Source organism: Brassica napus, chromosome A8, assembly GCF_020379485.1.
Source record: "Brassica napus cultivar Da-Ae chromosome A8, Da-Ae, whole genome shotgun sequence".
In the NCBI taxonomy this organism is placed as follows: domain Eukaryota; kingdom Viridiplantae; phylum Streptophyta; class Magnoliopsida; order Brassicales; family Brassicaceae; genus Brassica; species Brassica napus.
This window is the reverse complement of record NC_063441.1, coordinates 9,706,316-9,724,575: the sequence shown is the minus strand read 5'-3', so window position 1 is coordinate 9,724,575 and position 18,260 is coordinate 9,706,316. Positions and strand designations below refer to the sequence as shown.

The 18,260-nt window shown below is 32.1% G+C and overlaps 3 protein-coding genes across 3 annotated transcripts; 1 reads left to right on the top strand and 2 right to left on the bottom strand.

Annotated features, from left to right (window-relative positions):
* The first annotated feature begins 446 nt into the window (after positions 1–446).
* Positions 447–2,719, top strand: LOC106359562 (auxin-responsive protein IAA14-like). Its single transcript, XM_013799237.3, has 5 exons — positions 447–925; positions 1,126–1,358; positions 1,579–1,714; positions 2,365–2,426; positions 2,534–2,719. Exons 1-5 carry the CDS (start codon positions 693–695, stop codon positions 2,569–2,571), a joined length of 702 nt encoding a protein of 233 aa, XP_013654691.2. The 5' UTR covers positions 447–692; the 3' UTR covers positions 2,572–2,719.
* A 3,853-nt stretch (positions 2,720–6,572) lies between these two features.
* Positions 6,573–9,344, bottom strand: LOC106360601. The gene is made up of 6 exons (XM_013800222.3): positions 8,772–9,344; positions 8,296–8,458; positions 7,650–7,826; positions 7,488–7,571; positions 7,335–7,416; positions 6,573–7,241 (listed from the first exon to the last, which is right to left on the bottom strand). Exons 1-6 carry the CDS (start codon positions 9,143–9,145, stop codon positions 6,817–6,819), a joined length of 1,305 nt encoding a protein of 434 aa, XP_013655676.2. The 5' UTR covers positions 9,146–9,344; the 3' UTR covers positions 6,573–6,816.
* Positions 9,345–14,018: 4,674 nt separating this feature from the next.
* On the bottom strand, positions 14,019–15,866 carry LOC106391420 (putative FBD-associated F-box protein At3g50710). Its single transcript, XM_013832057.3, has 3 exons — positions 14,782–15,866; positions 14,579–14,707; positions 14,019–14,486 (listed from the first exon to the last, which is right to left on the bottom strand). Exons 1-3 carry the CDS (start codon positions 15,649–15,651, stop codon positions 14,199–14,201), a joined length of 1,287 nt encoding a protein of 428 aa, XP_013687511.3. The 5' UTR covers positions 15,652–15,866; the 3' UTR covers positions 14,019–14,198.
* Between the last annotated feature and the right edge of the window lie 2,394 nt (positions 15,867–18,260).

The window sequence follows — 18,260 nt, the reverse complement described above, 5'->3', positions numbered from 1 at the left end:
TGATTTTGATTCGTTAACACAGTTGACCAATGGAAGCAACATCCCTAATTGAAATTGGTAGGCAATAAAACAAACCATCAGTACACACATTAATTATCATGAGATACAAATATACATTTTTTTTTGTAGACCTTAATATTTTTCTTACACAATCTCAATATATTTAAGATATATTTACGTATATAAATATAACTAATAACTTGATGAAACTATATCAATCAATTTTTGATAAATCGAGAAATAAAACGGATGAAAGTAAACGTTACATATAGTTTGAACACTTTCTCCAAAAAAAAACATTACATATGGTTTGTATCTTTTTTTGCTTGTTGGACAAAAAATAGTTAGATTTACTATAAACTACCAATGTCTAGGAAAAGGTCACGTCTCTTGCGAACCCACATATCAAGAAATGTAGGGATCGCATGCACATGCAAATACACAATAGATCAACCTTCTCTCTATTACTAAAAAAAAAAACAAGGGAATTAGTTATCGAAAATCCCGGATTTATTGAACCTATAGCCTCTTTCTTTCCTTATATAATCGACTCTTCTCTAGTTCTCCTTTTCTTCTTCCCTACTTATCAAACTTCAACCCAAGAATTTTACACAAAGAAAAACTTCACCCCAAGAGGAGACTATTTTGGTCAAGAATAAATAATCAAAGAAAAAGGAAAGAGAGAAAAGATTATGGAGCAGTTGATTAACCTAAAGGAAACGGAGCTCTGTCTTGGCCTCCCTGGAGGCCCAGATCCCGTGGAGACTCCAACCAAGTCATGCCTGAGGAACAAGAGAGGCTTCTCTGAGATAGTTGAACTCAAACTCGGTCTTCACTCTACCAAAGAAGGATCCGTGGATCTCAACGTTGCCGGAGCTCCCAAGGAGAAGACTCTCCACAAAGACCCTTCTAAGCCTCCTGCTAAGTTAGTTTCCATTTACACTATTCCTATAATAAAACTGATTTTCCGGATTCATGCATATATATTCTTGAAACTACACTATATATATATGTTTTTACCAAAAAAAAAACTACACATATATGAGAATATTTATGGATCTATAAATTACTTAAGGTTGTAAAAATAGTGACATTATTGGACGTATATTGTTATCAATTGTGTAGAGCACAAGTGGTAGGTTGGCCACCGGTGAGGAACTACCGAAAAAGTGTTATGACTCATCAGAAGTGTAGCGAAGTGGAGGAGGCATCGAGCGACAGAGGAGGAGGAACCGTCGCCTTTGTGAAGGTTTCAATGGATGGAGCTCCTTACCTTCGTAAGGTTGACCTCAAGATGTACAAAAGCTATAAGGAACTTTCTGATGCCTTGGCCAAAATGTTTAGCTCTTTTACCATGGGTACGCATCTACTACCCACAAAGCTTTCGCTTCTTTCTTTGCTTTTGCGTTTATGGTCAGCTATATTTTCTTTCCAAAATAACTCACAAAGATTAGAAATATAAACTCGTTTAATTTTTAGTTTTTTCACATGTAAACGCAAACCTAAACACAAACATTTGAAGCTAGAAAATATTTGTTTGACTGATATGACGAATATGGGAATTTTGATTCATAAAAGGGAGTTATGGAGCACAAGGGATGATAGACTTTATGAATGAGAGTAAAGTGATGGATCTAGTAAACAGTTCTGATTATGTTCCAAGCTACGAGGACAAAGATGGTGACTGGATGCTCGTTGGTGATGTCCCCTGGCCGTGAGTTTCCTCCATTTTCTTTCTTTTTATTAGCTGCCTCTTTTTTTGAAATAAGTATTGTTCATCAATAATATAACTATTTAATCTCTAACTTGAGAAAAACCATTATAAACTAGGACCGGCTCAATGGTGTCATGGATCCTGGGGCAAAAAAAAATTTCTAAACTATTATTTTTCTTTAAAAAATCTAATAGATATATATTTTTTTAAATACCCGAAGTGTTTTTAAAAATAAATCTGTTAAAAAAAATACTTTCATATAAAAATAAATTTGGACTTCTTTTCTTATTTTTAATATAAAAATACATGTATTTTTTTTAAAAAAATAGACCTTTATCTATTAAAAAATAGAAATACAACTGATTGGGCCTGAGGCGGTCGTACCGCTTGCTCCCCTATCTAAGCCTGCCGGAAGCAACCAAAGGATAATCGAAATCCATGTGTTATTTAGACGCGCAACCACGCTCTGGTTGGCATGGGACATGACATTTTTCAAAATATATTATATATACTTATATCAGTTTGTTGGCTCATTTTGTATCTAGCACATCAGTTTCGATGCGTGAGATTTTTTCTTTAATTTCAATAGATCTCTAATTTAGTGGGTTATCCAGATATGCTGTTTTAATCAACCCAACTTGCGATTTCAGGATGTTTATCGAGTCATGCAAACGTTTGCGCATTATGAAAGGATCCGAAGCAATTGGACTTGGTACGTTTTCTTCATTGTTCATTTCTTTAAGTGACTCTGTACTCTTATGATTATATATCATAAAATCTAACTGTGGTTCTTGTTTTGTTTGCTGAATTTGATTTCAGCTCCTAGGGCAATGCAGAAGTGCAAGAACAGATCTTGAACAAAAAATGAGTACAATATGAATGACGAATATTGAATTTTATTTTGTATCGTTATAATCTAATGTGTTTATAACTTTTCTGTGTGAGGGTATATAGGAACTATAATTGTTTTTAAAAAGAAGTCACAAATTTGTGTGTCGACCAAAAGTAGGATTGTCGAATGGATTGGTGACCATGGGTCGTCTATGTCCAAATCCAAATAAACCGGTTTTAGTCAAAACACATATACATTGTGGACTAAAATGACATAAACCTAAATTGTCCATGGACAAAAGTGGGAAGGCTTTGTGGATATGGTCGGCCAAATAATCTAAGACAAATTCTGAACGAACATTTTTGTCAAAACAATAAAAATGAATTTTTTGACCAAAACCTTAAAAATGAGTTTTTTTTCACATAAATCGTAAAATCGAATTTTAACCGCTGAAATATGAAAATCTTGTTTTTCGCCAAAACCCGAAGATCTTGTTTTTGCCGAAACTGGAAAATTTTGTTTTCCGCCTAAACCTGCAATTTATTACATATTTCATATCTAGGAGATGTTATTCAATAAGTGAATTAAAATCACTTACTAAGGTGATGAATCCTAATATCTTTACAATATATATTAGATTTTGAATTCAATCATTTATTCATGAAATTCTATAAGAGATCATTTAAAATCAATTTAAAATACAAAGAGTTTTAAAATTTTTGAAAATTGAATAACACTAGATTTTAGAAACTAGATTTTAATCATTCGAATAACACTAAATTTTAATATATAATTTAGAATTATCATTCGAATAACAATGAAATTGTGTTTATATTCAAACTCTACTAAAATACATGATTGAATAACCATTTTTAAGTTTTCAACTGAATGATCGATCCATAAAAGAGAAAATTTTCTTTTAAGATTTTGTGCATTGCAGGTGGAGTTATACTTGAGGAGGCTGTCTTTGAATTACATCGATGTTAATGCGTAATTTATTCGGGCATTGAATAGCGACTGAATCTTCTCAAATGATCACTGATGTTTGGGTTAAAAATATAGTTAACCACAGTAGATGATCATAGCGGTGCTACTCGGATTTATTTGTTACAGGCCAAATCTGATGTCTTGAGTTGACCGTCTTGCTTCATACTTCCATCACAATGATTGAAACGCAATTCAATAAAACAATTTGTTATTATGTCTGACAATGTTCCCGAATTAACCATTGGAAATATCTTTAAAACAAAAGGTATTCTGTGCATGCGAGATAACAAACCCCTAGACTCTGAATCCTTACTGCCAGGAACAAGTGGAACTTGTAAAAGATGTACACAACAGATCACCTCATATCTTTTATTTTTCACCAATCATGGTTTTTATGTTTGATGTCTCACATTGTGTGGGTTTTTGTAGAGAGACGGAGATCACATATATTTAGATACATTCGAAGATGATGGTGGAGAGATGGAGACAAATCAAGAGTCAAAATCAAGATTACCTGAGGCTCATGGCGCCAAGCCTGGTAACTCATATTGGGAGTAGTCTTGTCCATCATGGATTGCCATTCCCTAGTCGCATTCCCAACTTCAAGCAGCTGCAGCAAATGCTCTAGATCATTCTCTGTCACAATCTCCTCTCTCACCGTCGTGTTATCGCTAGCCCTGCAAATATAATTAATGTAAACAGTCCGTTTACTGAGGAAGATGCCCTGCAAATACTAAAGATCAAGATTCCTCAAAATGGCCATGACTTGGATGTATGGGGATTCACAAAAAATGGTTCCTACACCACTCAAAGCGCCTACAGAATGTTATCTGTTCTTCACGAGACCAACTCACCAGCCCATCGCCCCCTTCCCCCCGTCGAAAAGCAATTGTGGAAAAGCATTTGGAAACTCAAAACATCTCCTAAGATCAGACACTTCTTGTAGAGAGCACTGTCGGGAGCGTTGGCTGTAGCTGAAAGACTCCAGTCAAGAGGACTATGCAGTAATACATCCTGCCCTTCGTGTGATCAAGCATCAGAGACGATCTGTCATGTCCTTTTCTCTTGTACCACTGCAGTAGAAGCTTGGAGATTGGCAGGAATTCAACCCCCTCCAGCGGGTTTCTCTCAATTCTCTGTCTTCCTTAACCTCCATTACTTGGTAGCAGGATATAAACAGCAGAGGAGTGACCGAGATAACTTAAAAGCTTTCCCTTGGATCCTATGGAATCTCTGGAAAGGGAGAAATGCTTTAGTGTTTGAGAAAACGAGATTTACACCAAACTCAACTGTTGTTAAAGCCTTGGAGGAAGCTGATATTTGGTACCAAGTCCAACAGCCGGATCATAACACAAGCATGGAGAAGAAATCTACCAATTCCTCCCTAGGTATTTGGGAAAAACCCCCTCTCGACATGGTCAAGTGCAATGTTGAAATGGCTTGGGTTGATACTGGTACAATGAGTGGTGCAAGTTGGATAGCAAGAGATTGTCATGGCCAACCTCTACATCATAGTCGTCAAGCTCTTATAGGTTCCTCAACCAAAAGGGAATCAGATCTTAGGTCACTGCTATGGGCTGTTCAGGCAATGGGTGACTTACGTCACAAGAATATCCTCTTTGAAACTTCATCTGTAGAAACACGGCAAGCTCTTTTGAACCCTACCAGTTTCCCTGACCTCTCTCCATTGATTCTGAAGATATTGGAACTCCTCAACGGTTTCGAAAAGTGGACAATCTCCCATGTGTCGAGACATATAAACAGAGCTGCTGCAACCATAGCGGAGAGCGTAACCTTTGGTCCATACTTACAATCATATGTTGCTTCAGGAGGTCCTCGCTGGCTCCACAAGATGCTACAAGAGGAAATGAGAAACACTTAACGCCTGTTTTTGCGTAAAAGGTTACTGACTTACACCTCAAGTCATTCATAACCTTTTTTTTGAGTTACCTGTGTTGAACTCTTCCAAGTACCTACTGGTACTCCAGCTCCGTTCGGTTTTTGCTTCCTTTTCTTTCTTAGTCTTATTTGCTTTCCTTTAAACTCTATGTCATGTAACTCAGGGGTTTTCTCTCACTTTTGTCCTTTTGGACTCCATCACAATGAAATATTCAGTGTTAAAAAAAAATAATACATGATTGAATAACCATTTTTAAGTTTCCAAATCAAGGATAAGGTGACTTCCTTGCCTTCCTCTTTCTTATATTTTGGTTTAGTTGATCAACTGAATGATCGATAAAAGAGAAAATTTTCTTTAAAGATTTTGTGCATTGCAGGTGGAGTTATACTTGAGGAGCCTGCCCTTGGATTACATCGATGTTGATGTGTAATTTATTAGGGCATTGAATAGCGACTGAATCTCCTCAAATGATCACTGATGTTTGGGTTAAAAATATTGTCAACCACAGTAGATGATCATAGCGGTGCTACTCGGATTTATTTGTTACAGGCCAAATCTGATGTCTTGAGTTGACTTTCTTCATACTTCCATCACAATGATTGAAACGCAATTCAATAAAACAATTTGTTATTATGTCTGATAATTTTCTCGAATTAACCATTGGAAATCTCTTTAAAACAAAAGGTATTCTGTGCATGCGAGATAACAAACCCCTAGACTCTGAATCCATACGGCCAGGAACAAGTGGAACTTGTAAAAAATGTACACAACAGATCACCTCATGTCTTTTATTTTTCACCAATCATGGTTTTATGTTTGATGTCTCACATTGTGTGGGTTTTTGTAGGGAGACGGAGATGACATATATTTAGATACATTCGAAGATGATGGTGGAGAGGGTGAGATTCAGGCCAAGGGTTCACTATCTGATGTTGAATTTGATTCAGATCAATCGGACTCAGTTTGGTGATGGATTCTGCATCTTCCACAACACCAGAAGCAACCTTTGTAGATCTGCGGAACAAGGAAGTTCATCTGCACTGCAACCATAAGATGCTATAAAGAATGGCTAGTGTGCACTGTGTAGTGAACTGATGCAGAAGATAAGTTTTGGCATCTTGCTCAATGAGAGATACGAATTGTCACATGCAAAGACTAAGCTTTTAAGAGCTAATGTAAATTCATATAGTTTATAAAAAAAAAATACATATCTCACTCCATAGCTTGAAGCTACTACTCTACATGGTTCACCATCAAAACGACATGCCCTGCTCATCAGAGTCGCAAGAAAGAATACATTTCCGCAAGTTATATTTATACGTTTTCTCTTTCTTTTTTTTCAGTCAAGGGACAATAATAATAACAAGAATACGACAATGTTCTTCACCGGCGAGCAAGTCTCTGGCCAGCTCCAGCAAGTAACGCTTTACCAATGACCCCAGTGTGAAGTCCACAAGCCAATGCAACACCTCCTACAACGACCCATTTCCAGTCCACTCTCAGATTGTCCCGTTGCCTTCTCGCATACCCCATTGCTCTGCTTCTGTCTTCATCACTTGTAGATGATTCTGTAGAATCCATGTCAAGCACTGTGGTGATTCTTGCCATCTGGGCGATCCGGGATAGGCTCGAGTCTGACTTTCTACCCGTTTGGTAAGCTCGTAAACCCGAGTGTAGCTTCTTGACGGCTCCCCACATGCCATGACGGACGCCTAACTTCGCAACGTCTTTTGGGATTCCCATGTCTTCGTAGTGGACTAGAGATACTTCACAAGCCGTTGGCTGTCCGTCTCCTTTACGGGATTCAACTGCATTTGTGTTTGTATTTTCATTTAACATCCAAACTATGTTCCAGCTTATAAAAAAAAAACCCAAAGACTTGCATTCCAGAAGAGGCTTACCTGCTCTGATAACCCAACTTGAGAAATAAAGCTCGACACGCCTTGGCTTATCACGCTTTGGTAATGCTGGATAAGGAACTCCCTACAAACATCAACAGGTGTGACAATTAGGACCAATCTCATTCCATTACTAATACTAAGAGACGCTGGTACCTTTGTAACACAGTAGTACTTGTTTCCAGACTCCCATATTCTCCGGCCAATGATATACTCACGGTCACTACAGAAAAAGGGAAACTGCAGGCAAAAGAAAATTAGTAATGACAACAATAGCTTAGATTGTTAAGAAGAACAAAGTATCATAACTCCAAAGACCTTTTTCCTCCACTGAACAATCATAGTTCCTGTCTGAGTGTCCTCTTCCAAAGTTCTGAACTTGGCAAGCATAAAATCCCATTTGGGCCGAAACTCATCGTCCCAGAAGAAATCCCTAACAATATCTGGAGTTGCATCTTCAAACACACTTCGACTGCGGTAAATAACAGGACCTGTCTGACAAACAACACAACCCTTCAGGCTAAAAACATGGTTTGGTCAAATATTATTTTTCACCACCACTTCTATCAAATAACCGTTTCAGTCAAAACTGATCGTCCATAATCATCCCAAAAAAAAAACATTTCCATCAACGAAACCCATAACTTAAAACAATAAAACTCCCTGTCCTCAAGTAACCAATAATCATAAACACAACCCTTCAGGCTAAAAACCTGGCTTGGTCAAATATTATTTTTCAATTAGTGTGTAAAAAATCCACCACTTCTATATAGCAAATAACCGTTTCAGTCAAATATCATACAAAAACCCGTAATTTAAAACAAGAAAACTATCTGTCAGAACCAATAATCTAAAAGCAGCTCCTCTGAATCAGATGCCATACAAATATCTCTAAAGGATTCATTTTTTCAACATGGGTATGACAAGGAGATGGACACAAAGCAAGAGTCAAAATCCAGATTACCTGAGGCTCATGGCGCCAAGCCTGGTAACTCATATTGGGAGTAGTCTTGTCCATCATGGATTGCCATTCCCTAGACGCATTCCCAACTTCAAGCAGCTGCAGCAAATGCTCTAGATCATTCTCTGTCACAATCTCCTCTCTCACCGTCGTGTTATCGCTAGCCCTGCAAATATAATTAATGCCATTAGTATCTAGGCTGCTACACTAATAAGTACAAAATCAATCAATAGACCACACTATGTAACTTTACAAGCTAACATTAAAAGCAAAGGTTCCTTTTTTGAACACATAGCTCCTACACAGCTCTAAAGTCATCATGATCTGTAGTAAAATGTTTTTTCAAGTGTCATTAGTATTAAAAATCAATCGATATAACATTAAAGCAAACGGTTCCGTTTTTGAACACATAACTATGAATCTCAGATTGTAAGGAAAACAAAAAAAAACATATCAACCATGATCTGTAATAAACTGACCCTGTTTCATCACTTTGAGGACTCTCTTCTAGAGGAGCCAGCTGTGTCGGCGCTGAACCATTCGCCGATTTGTTAGCTGACGTGTCACGCCTCGACCAGACGGTGCGGCAAACGGAGAAAGCGGAGAGAGCCGTGAAGGCAAGCCAAAGACGACGAGCGCCGAACCCAGGAGGAGCAGTCCACAGAAACCGAAGCTTAGAACGGAACCCTAGGTAGATCAACCCGGTCCATCTCGGACGCCAAGACCATCCGATCAAAAGACCGATCATGACGGCGAGCCAAATCGGGACGGCGCAGAGTAAGATGTCGACGAATGTCTCTGTAAAAGAGGGCTTCTTCAGGATTTGCATTAGATATGAATATGTCTCATCCATTGCGGTTGAAAATGTCAGATTCCCCCACAAGGACAATGGGATTCTTCTAAGATCGCCGGAGATTTTGAACCGATTATTTGATGCAGAAGAATCGAAGAAGAAGAAGAAGAACAATTTTCTTTATTTTATTTGTTTTTTTATGAAGTTTGGTGGTTTTAATTAAAATTAATAATAATACGATATTTGCTGTGTGGAAAAGACGTTAGTGGGTGGTGATAAAAATAATGATAAGAAACAGACTGCGAGATGACGTGGTTCTCTCGTTGACCGACGAATACTTTACCACGCGTTACTTATTAGCGCGTCGTTTCACTACCGAGGGGAATATGCTGAAATCTCATACTGTATTCTCATTTGTTTGTTTTTTCGACTTATGTTTTTTTCTTCAGAAAATGACTTTAAACTATTCTACAGCCGACAATTCTACCATCATATGAGAATGCACGTCTAACTGCATCGCTCCGAGCCGTCCTATAAGATCCATGTTCGATGATACGCCTTTGTACCATGCTGAAGACCTCTTGTAACCCTTTTTTTCCATGATCTGCATAATTTGCGTTTTCTGGGGTTTGAACTCCGGATCTTCTGGTGTAGAAGCATTAATGAATTCTTAGTCAAACCACTGGACAAATCAATTCAAACAGAAACAGACCTTTAAAAGGCCCCAAAAAATCTCAAAATTTGAAAAACTAGAACAAATCAATTCAAACCGAAACAGACCTTTAAAAGGCCCCAGAAAATCTCACATTCAACAATTTATTCGAAACAAGTTCGTTTATTAATTTACAACAATGTCATGAGGTCAGGAGACTTAGGACCGTCATTTATTAATACTATTGTTGATTTACTATATATTATACATTCTTTTGGAAATTGTGATTGTTTACATTTACACAGTACATTTCAGAAAATGAAAAAGAATATCAATGCCGAGATAAAATTAGAAAGCCAAATAGTGAATTACACGCGGGAGTAAGGGAGAGTGGGTCTTTAGGGGACTGGGGAAATTGTGGATAAGGAGAGTGAGAGAGATATGTTTCTGCCTTCTGGAGAGATTCAGATGTGCTGGAAAGTTGGGGGTGTTATTGCGGTTGGTTCGGCCAATAGCTTTTACTTTGGCTGGCCCAAAATATTTCTCAACAAATTTCTCAAAACTAACGAGGATGACGTTAATTTTATTTTGAAGTGTCCAGCATTCTTTACAAATTTAAGGTGTACTTCTGTTATAATCAATACTAGGTGGACCGGACGCATGTACGGACATTAATATTAATATTAAATTGATATTATATTTATAACTATATAATATTTATATTACATGTATATGGTTAATATGAAAGATTCGATGTTACATATTGATATTTATACTATGTTCATATGAACAAAGAATACATTAGAACGTTTAGAAAACGATCACATTTAACACTAATCTTAAAACATCAGAAAAATATAATTGAGAAAAAATAAATATTTCACGCATAACTCTAATAAAAAAAATCAGCCATGAAATATAAAAGAGAGATTTGAATTACCTGAGATTTATTATCATTGGTTTCATTGTAACATCATAGATGATTTACGGTTTTCTTCTCTAAGCTTTTGAGTCAGAAAAGAGATAATTCTAACAAAAATATTTAAAGATAACAAATTATATAATTGAAAGGACAACATCAATGAGTTTCAAAGTTTTTAAAAAGCTTTGAGATTACCTTTGGCTCTCAGACGTAACGAAGAGGATCACGCACAATAAATAAATTGCACTTGATTAGCATACATATCTTATATTATATTCTTGATAAGTGATTTAACTTTATAAAAAAAAAGAATTACCTTTTTCGAAAGGGATGATCAGTTCCTAGTTCCTGGATAAACATAGTCGTCTCTTTTTGTTAGTTGAATCACTACTGATGCAAAAATATAGATAGAGATACAACATGGAGAGGAAGAGAACAAAAATAAACGGAGAAGAAGAATCCCCATAAAATTATCAGTAATGGTGTTCCCGTCTATGAGTTACTTATTGATTATCATACACATGCGCAAGATCACAAAAGTAGAATTTAAATTATAAAGATCAAAAACATATGAAAACTTAAAAGATAGATGCGTAAAACTAATGTGGGTGGTGCGATATTTATATACCAAATTAGTTTAAGTTTCTACATGACCTAGTTTTCAAGAGAAGCAATGAGATATAATATCCACTAATAAATTTTAATTCAGCTATGAGATAAAATATCTTCTAATAAATTTTTAAAAATATTCTAGTTATAATATATATATAATTTTGATAACTCAAATCTTGTTTTATATATATATTTAAATATTAAATGCATGATATTAAGAAGATATCTCGTCAGTTGATTGAAACTGGTTTTTGATCAAACAAATCCCACTATAAAGATTTAAATAATAGATAATAAGAAAAGAATATGGAATTTTAACGTTAAAACCCTCCAACTAAGTTTGTTTTGGGCAAAAATCTCCAAACTAAGTATTTAACGAAAAACCCCCTAAACTAACTTTATTTAATGAATTAAACTCTGATAGGTCATAATTAATATTACTACCAGTAAATATTTAGTATAGGGGTTTCTACACTAAGTAAACATAGCTGAGGAATTTTACCATTAAAATGAAAAAAATTCAAAATATAGTAATAGGAGGATAAATTTTCAAAATACATTTTATAAATAAATGTATAAGCTTCTATAAATGACTTAGAACCTCTTATAATAATTTAAAATGTCTGACTTTTATAAATGTATTTATAATTTATAAATGTATTTATAATTTTATAAATGATTTATAAAGCATGCATTGGATTATTAGACAATAATAGTTATTATGATACTTTATATAAAAATATAATTCTTTCTATACGAATATAAAATCATTATATCAATTCAAATAAACATTTTTGTGTATTATTTACTGTAATTTATAAATATATAAAAAAATTGATCGCATTATTACTCTTTCATAGTTTCAACAATTAGTTACCATAAATAATTATTTCTAATATTATGTAGATTGTTTGGAAAGTGGTAATTGAATTATCCTTTCCTTTTAGATATAATTATAATAAATAAAATTAAAAATCATCGGTCAATCAAATTATAACATATTGAAGAGTTCATTTATGATCAACATGTAATAAAAAATCACTTATGTGACTTCTTAATCAATATATAGTAGGATTTATATTTTTTATAAATAATTTATAACATTATATAAATAATTTTAAAATTCTGATAAATTTTGTAAACAACGATAAATAATTTAAAAATTATATTAATAAAAATGTTTGGATTTTGTAATATTTAAAATAGTTATTATATAATTATATTCGAATACAATTCATCAAGTAGAATATAAAACTATTATAATTATCTTATATAAAAATTTGGTCATTATATTTTATAGTTTATAAATATTAAAAGTAATAAAATATAACATTATTAATCTTTCTATAATTTCGAGATTTAGTTGCCATAAATTGTTATTTGTAATATTTTTTAGATTATATGACAAGTGATGTTAAATGTTTTTAGACTTACCTTAAATTTTTAGATCTTATTTAAATAAATAAAAATTAAAAACAATCGACCAATCAAATTATAACAATTTTTTTGAAACTTCACCTATGAGCGACACGTCATCAGAAATCACTAAAGTGACTTCTCTTTTAATGTATAGGGAGATTTTATAATAATTATTGAGAATCCTTGTCAGAAACATTCACCAACTAACAAATTTCAATTTTATAAATCGTTTGATTTAAAATTGTAATATATTCATACAGCTTAAAAATCATTACATTTGATGTTTTAACGCTTATTAACATGATTTTATTTTACTATATTATTCAATAAAATAAAAAATATGAATAAAATTAGAAAATTATCAAATAGATGCATTAAAACATAAAACCATGAAATAAAATTTAACAACAATTAATACGAAATGAAAGATTTTTTTTTTGGGAAACACTCTTACACTGTAAGATGTTTATATATATCGTGTGTTCATTCAACTAACCAATGTTAAAAAATTAAAATAATTAAATCGAATAACAAATAACACCAAAAAATTAGCACTTCAAACTATATATATTATGCATTCTCGTTAATTATTCACAGTAAAAATTATAAAGTAATATTATGAATATTATACTATTTCATTCATTTGTAAGTTTATTAATTTCTAAAAAAAAAAATTATATTTTTAGACTTCATAATTATTTATTTCTAGAAAGATTTTTTCACGATTTTATGTAATAGATAAATTTTATAATTTTTTTACTTTCGTCTCTTTTTATAAATTATTAATGTACTTTATTAATTATATGTGTTTGAAAATATAAAATGCAATTTTACAAATGACACAAAATGTTTAAATAACAAAAAATATAAAATTACATTAAAATAAAAATTATTTCTCATCTGTGTTTATATAAATTTTATATAACTAGTTATTAATATTACTAAATATCATGCATTTATATAATTGTTTTTAATATTATTTTATTTTTATTATATTGTGGTATATTACTGATCAGTTCTTTCTGGAACTAGAAAAGTTTCCAAATTTGTCATATTTATTAATTTATCTGATTTTGCTGTGTTATATTATTTTATAAATACATATACTCATATAAAAGGGGAAAAATATAAAATAAAAATTTAATAAAAAATTTAAAACATACAGTAAATAAATGTCATAGATCAAAAGTAGTGATAATTTGGAAGAGAAAATATATAAAGATTAGTTTACAAGAAAAAAAAAAAAATATATATATATATATATATAGAGATACAGCATCCAACAGTCCGCTTCCTCTAATATACAGAGAAAGATAGCACATCCTGAATACAAGTAAACTCTGCTTCCTCTAATTTTTTTTTTTTTTTGTGAAACTAATGCTTCCTCTAATATTCTAACATGTAATAACAAGAACATAAGGAAGCTCTACGAGCATCTAACTAACACATCTGACTTTTAGACAGGAATGCTTCTAGATTTTACTGGAACATAATATGACAATCTTTTTTCAGTCCATGAGAAGCTGACAGGAGCTTGAAGCTCTAGGCAGAGAAACCAACTCATTGAGTTTCTTCAATCTCTCTTCCTTTGAATAGTATCTCGACCCAGAGATACCCACAATCTTCAACTGTCTTGCGTGATTGAGGATGTAGGCCACTATTTTCTTCTCTTCGTCTTTTGTGTTGTAATTCTTCCACTTGAAAGTATGTAAATGAGACATCAAACATTCAGGAACCGAACTTGGTCCCTTCCAGTGACCTCTAATGGACTTCGTGGTACAAGGGAGTTCATTGCACTAACAGAACACACGTTATTGTATGTCAGACTTACGACAGTGAAACATTTGAATAAACAAACTGAAACCATCAGGCTCGGTTAAAGAGATACCACACATATTTTGAGAACTTTGAGTTTAGGAGAACTTTCTAGCATCCAAGTAAGTAGATCCCACCACCCTCGGGAAGCTGCACACAGCTCCAAATGAACAAGGTGATAAAATCCAAAGCAGCTGAGAAGCTGCATAGAGAATGTTTGAAAACATAAGCAGAGCAGTAACCAGATGAAACACAAAATGGTATATATTTTATTACCAATGAACAAGGTAAACATAAGCAGAGACGCTTGACTGATGGAATAGAACCCAGTAGCTTCTCAGGACTATTGTACACAACTTTAACATTTGCCACAACCACCTCAGGCATGTTCTCACACAAACACAAGTCATCATGGTAATCTACAAAGTTCAAATACTTCAAAGACGGGGCATTGATCACAGTCATATGAAGCCCATCAAGACCGTAGTTCGGTTCTTCGCATACATCAACTACACATAGCCTCTGTAAGCTAGGCATTTCAACATAGAAAGTTCTCAGAGAGTGGCTGTTTAAACTCTTGTCCAACACCAACTCCTCAAGAACAGGACAGCCAGACAAAAGCCTACTGTGACAATCTTTGGTCTCGTACTTTACACTGATGAGGTGTAACGTCTTCAAAGAAGGAAGCCAAACATCGACAGGAACATCCAGACCAATCGAGTAAGTGAGTTTCAAGACCTCGAGCTTCTGGTAAGTATAAAGACTCTTTGGTAACTTGATTGGTCTATGTTCCTTTAAGTGTTCTTCAGTGTGGAAGATCTCAAGCTCGTGCACGCCCTGAACCATCCCTGTTCTGATCCACGTTACCATATCTTGGGTACTGCAACAAGGACCGACGTCGAATCTCAGAGATTCCAGGACCGGAGATGTACGCAACGACATCGTTCTGCCCACGTGATTGGTGAATGTTTCGTATCGGGAAGGGTCGAGTTCGAAACCATCGTCAAAATCAAATCTCGGGACCATCGTCCAGACAGACTTCCATCTTTTGGACAAGAGCGTTGTCGTGACGACGTATTTGGTAGGAAGATATGAGAAAATCTTCAAGAGCAAATCATCCGACAGATTACTGATCCTATCCATCATATCCAAGCCCTAATCAAATCCTAAGAGGAATCGAAAAACAAATACCCAAAACCTAAACCATGAAGCATTCCGAATCAGAAAGAGGGATACTTTTCCATGGAGATTGCAGATTTGATGTTTCTCTGTGCGTTTAAAGCGGAAAGGAAACGAGGAGCTGAGATATTTAATGAGCCATGTTAAATTGAGCTCAGATATTTGTTTAGTTGATTGTTTTATGAGAAAAAAAACTAGTATAGCACCAAACCAAGTTTATGTTCCCAATGTAGTATTCAAGGGTCAAAGTCACAAAAATAGGTTTCATTAAAGAGGTAAATATACACTTATATCCTTTGGGTTAACTAATCCAAACCTTAGGGTTTAGAGTTAAGGGGTGGGATTTCGGATTTAGGATTTAAAATTTTATAAAAATAAAATACTAAAATAAAAAATAAAAATTTTAAAAACAGTTTCAAAAAATATTTTTAAATTATAAAAGGAAAATTTGAAAAAAAAATAAAAAAAAAATTATAAAAATTTCGAATCTGAAAACATATAATCTGAAACTATTAAAAAAAAATTCTTTTTTTTAATTTTTTTTTTTTTTAATTTTTTTTTAATTTTAATTTTATTTATTTTTATTTATTTTTGTTTGTTTATTTAATATTAAACCAAGGGTATTAGGATATTTTACCCTTTAATGAATGTCATTTTTGTGACTTTCTCATTCTAGTGCTATTTTTGAGATATAAACTTCAAAGGTGCTATTATTGACAATTGCCTTTGTTTTATCCTGAACTCATTATTAGAATAGAACAATCAACTTACAAAACAGTCCTTAAATTGTAATAAAATAAGTTAACAAACATAAAACAGTCTTTTCATAAAAATAATAAGGATGAGAAACCTAATAATATCAATACTATTATTTATGAAGTGATTTGGCTTATGTGTCAGTTTCTCCATAATTTTAGTTTTTTCGTATATTTGTCAAAATTTTAAAAAATTTAAAAATTTTAAATAATTTTACTTATTATTATTATGTTTTAATTGTTTTAAGTTATTGGATGACAAAAAAAAAATTGTTTTAATTTATTAGTAACTTTATTTATGAAGTGATTTGGCTTATGTGTCAGTTTCTCCATAATTTTAGTTTTTTCGTATATTTGTCAAAATTTTAAATAATTTAAAAATTTTAAATAATTTTACTTAGTAATTTTACTTATTATTATTCTGTTTTAATTGTTTTAAGTTATTAGTAACTTTATTTATGAAATGATTTGGCTTATGTGTCAGTTTCTCCATAATTTTAGTTTTTTCGTATATTTGTCAAAATTTTAAATAATTTAAAAATTTTAAATAATTTTACTTAGTAATTTTACTTATTATTATTATGTTTTAATTGTTTTAAGTTATTAGTAACTTTATTTATGAAGTGATTTGGCTTATGTATCAGTTTCTCCATAATTTTAGTTTATTTTTTCGTATATTTGTCAAAATTTTAAATAATTTAAAAATTTTAAATAATTTTACTTAGTAATTTTACTTATTATTATTATGTTTTAATTGTTTTAAGTTATTAGTAACTTTATTTATGAAGTGATTTGGCTTATGTGTTAGTTTCTCCGTAGTTTTAGGTTTTTTTTAGTTATCAACATTTTAAATAATTTTACTTATTATTATGTTTCAATTGTTTTTAGTTAGTAGCTTTACTTATCTGTTATATTTTCAAACTTATCTATTATATTTTAAAATATTTTTAGTTGGTTATGGTAAATGTTTAATTAATATAAACGTACGATTCGCATAATTAATAATCAATAGTCATAATAATTTTTATAAATAGTTTTATAATATTTATATAATTAATAATAAAAAGTTTTCAAAATATTATGGTAATTACATGTATAATCCACATAAATATTTGATATTGTCTTATTTATTAAATTTTATAATAATAATATTATTAATATATTTTTTGGAGATGAGGATTCGTGCTTCGATTGACAAACATAATTTTATTTAATTTAATTAATATAATATGTAAAATTGGTTTTGGTCTCTTAATATTTGTGTGCTTTGGGTTTATTTTGAGGTTTTGTAGGTTTTGGCAATTCCAAGAATTTAGTTTAATAACATTACTTTATGCTAACAATAATATATTTATTTATTTAATTAGAAAATTGTTTATAAATTAATATATTAAACATTATTAAATATAACAACAAATTTTAAAATAAAAATATTAATGTTATTATCCAAATAATGTTTTAAAATAAATAAAAATTAAGAATTCAAAAATGTTAAAAGTATAAATTTAATATTTGATTTAATTTTTTAATCTCTAAACTAATATTACATTTATTAATAAATATTTATAAAATAATTATGCCCGCATGTGCGGGCAAAACTCCTAGTCACAAATATTTACTTTGTTGATTATTCTATTCTGAACTGATTATATATATCACCTCGAGATCGAATAATAGAATAACTTTTGGTTGTAAACATATATTAGTTTTCTATTTAAATATAAATTATTAAGTTTGATACAAATATTAAATTAATTTTTATTCATTAGGAGGTTTATTAGTTTTTGTTTAACCAAATCTCAATAGCTTATTTTGTGGACT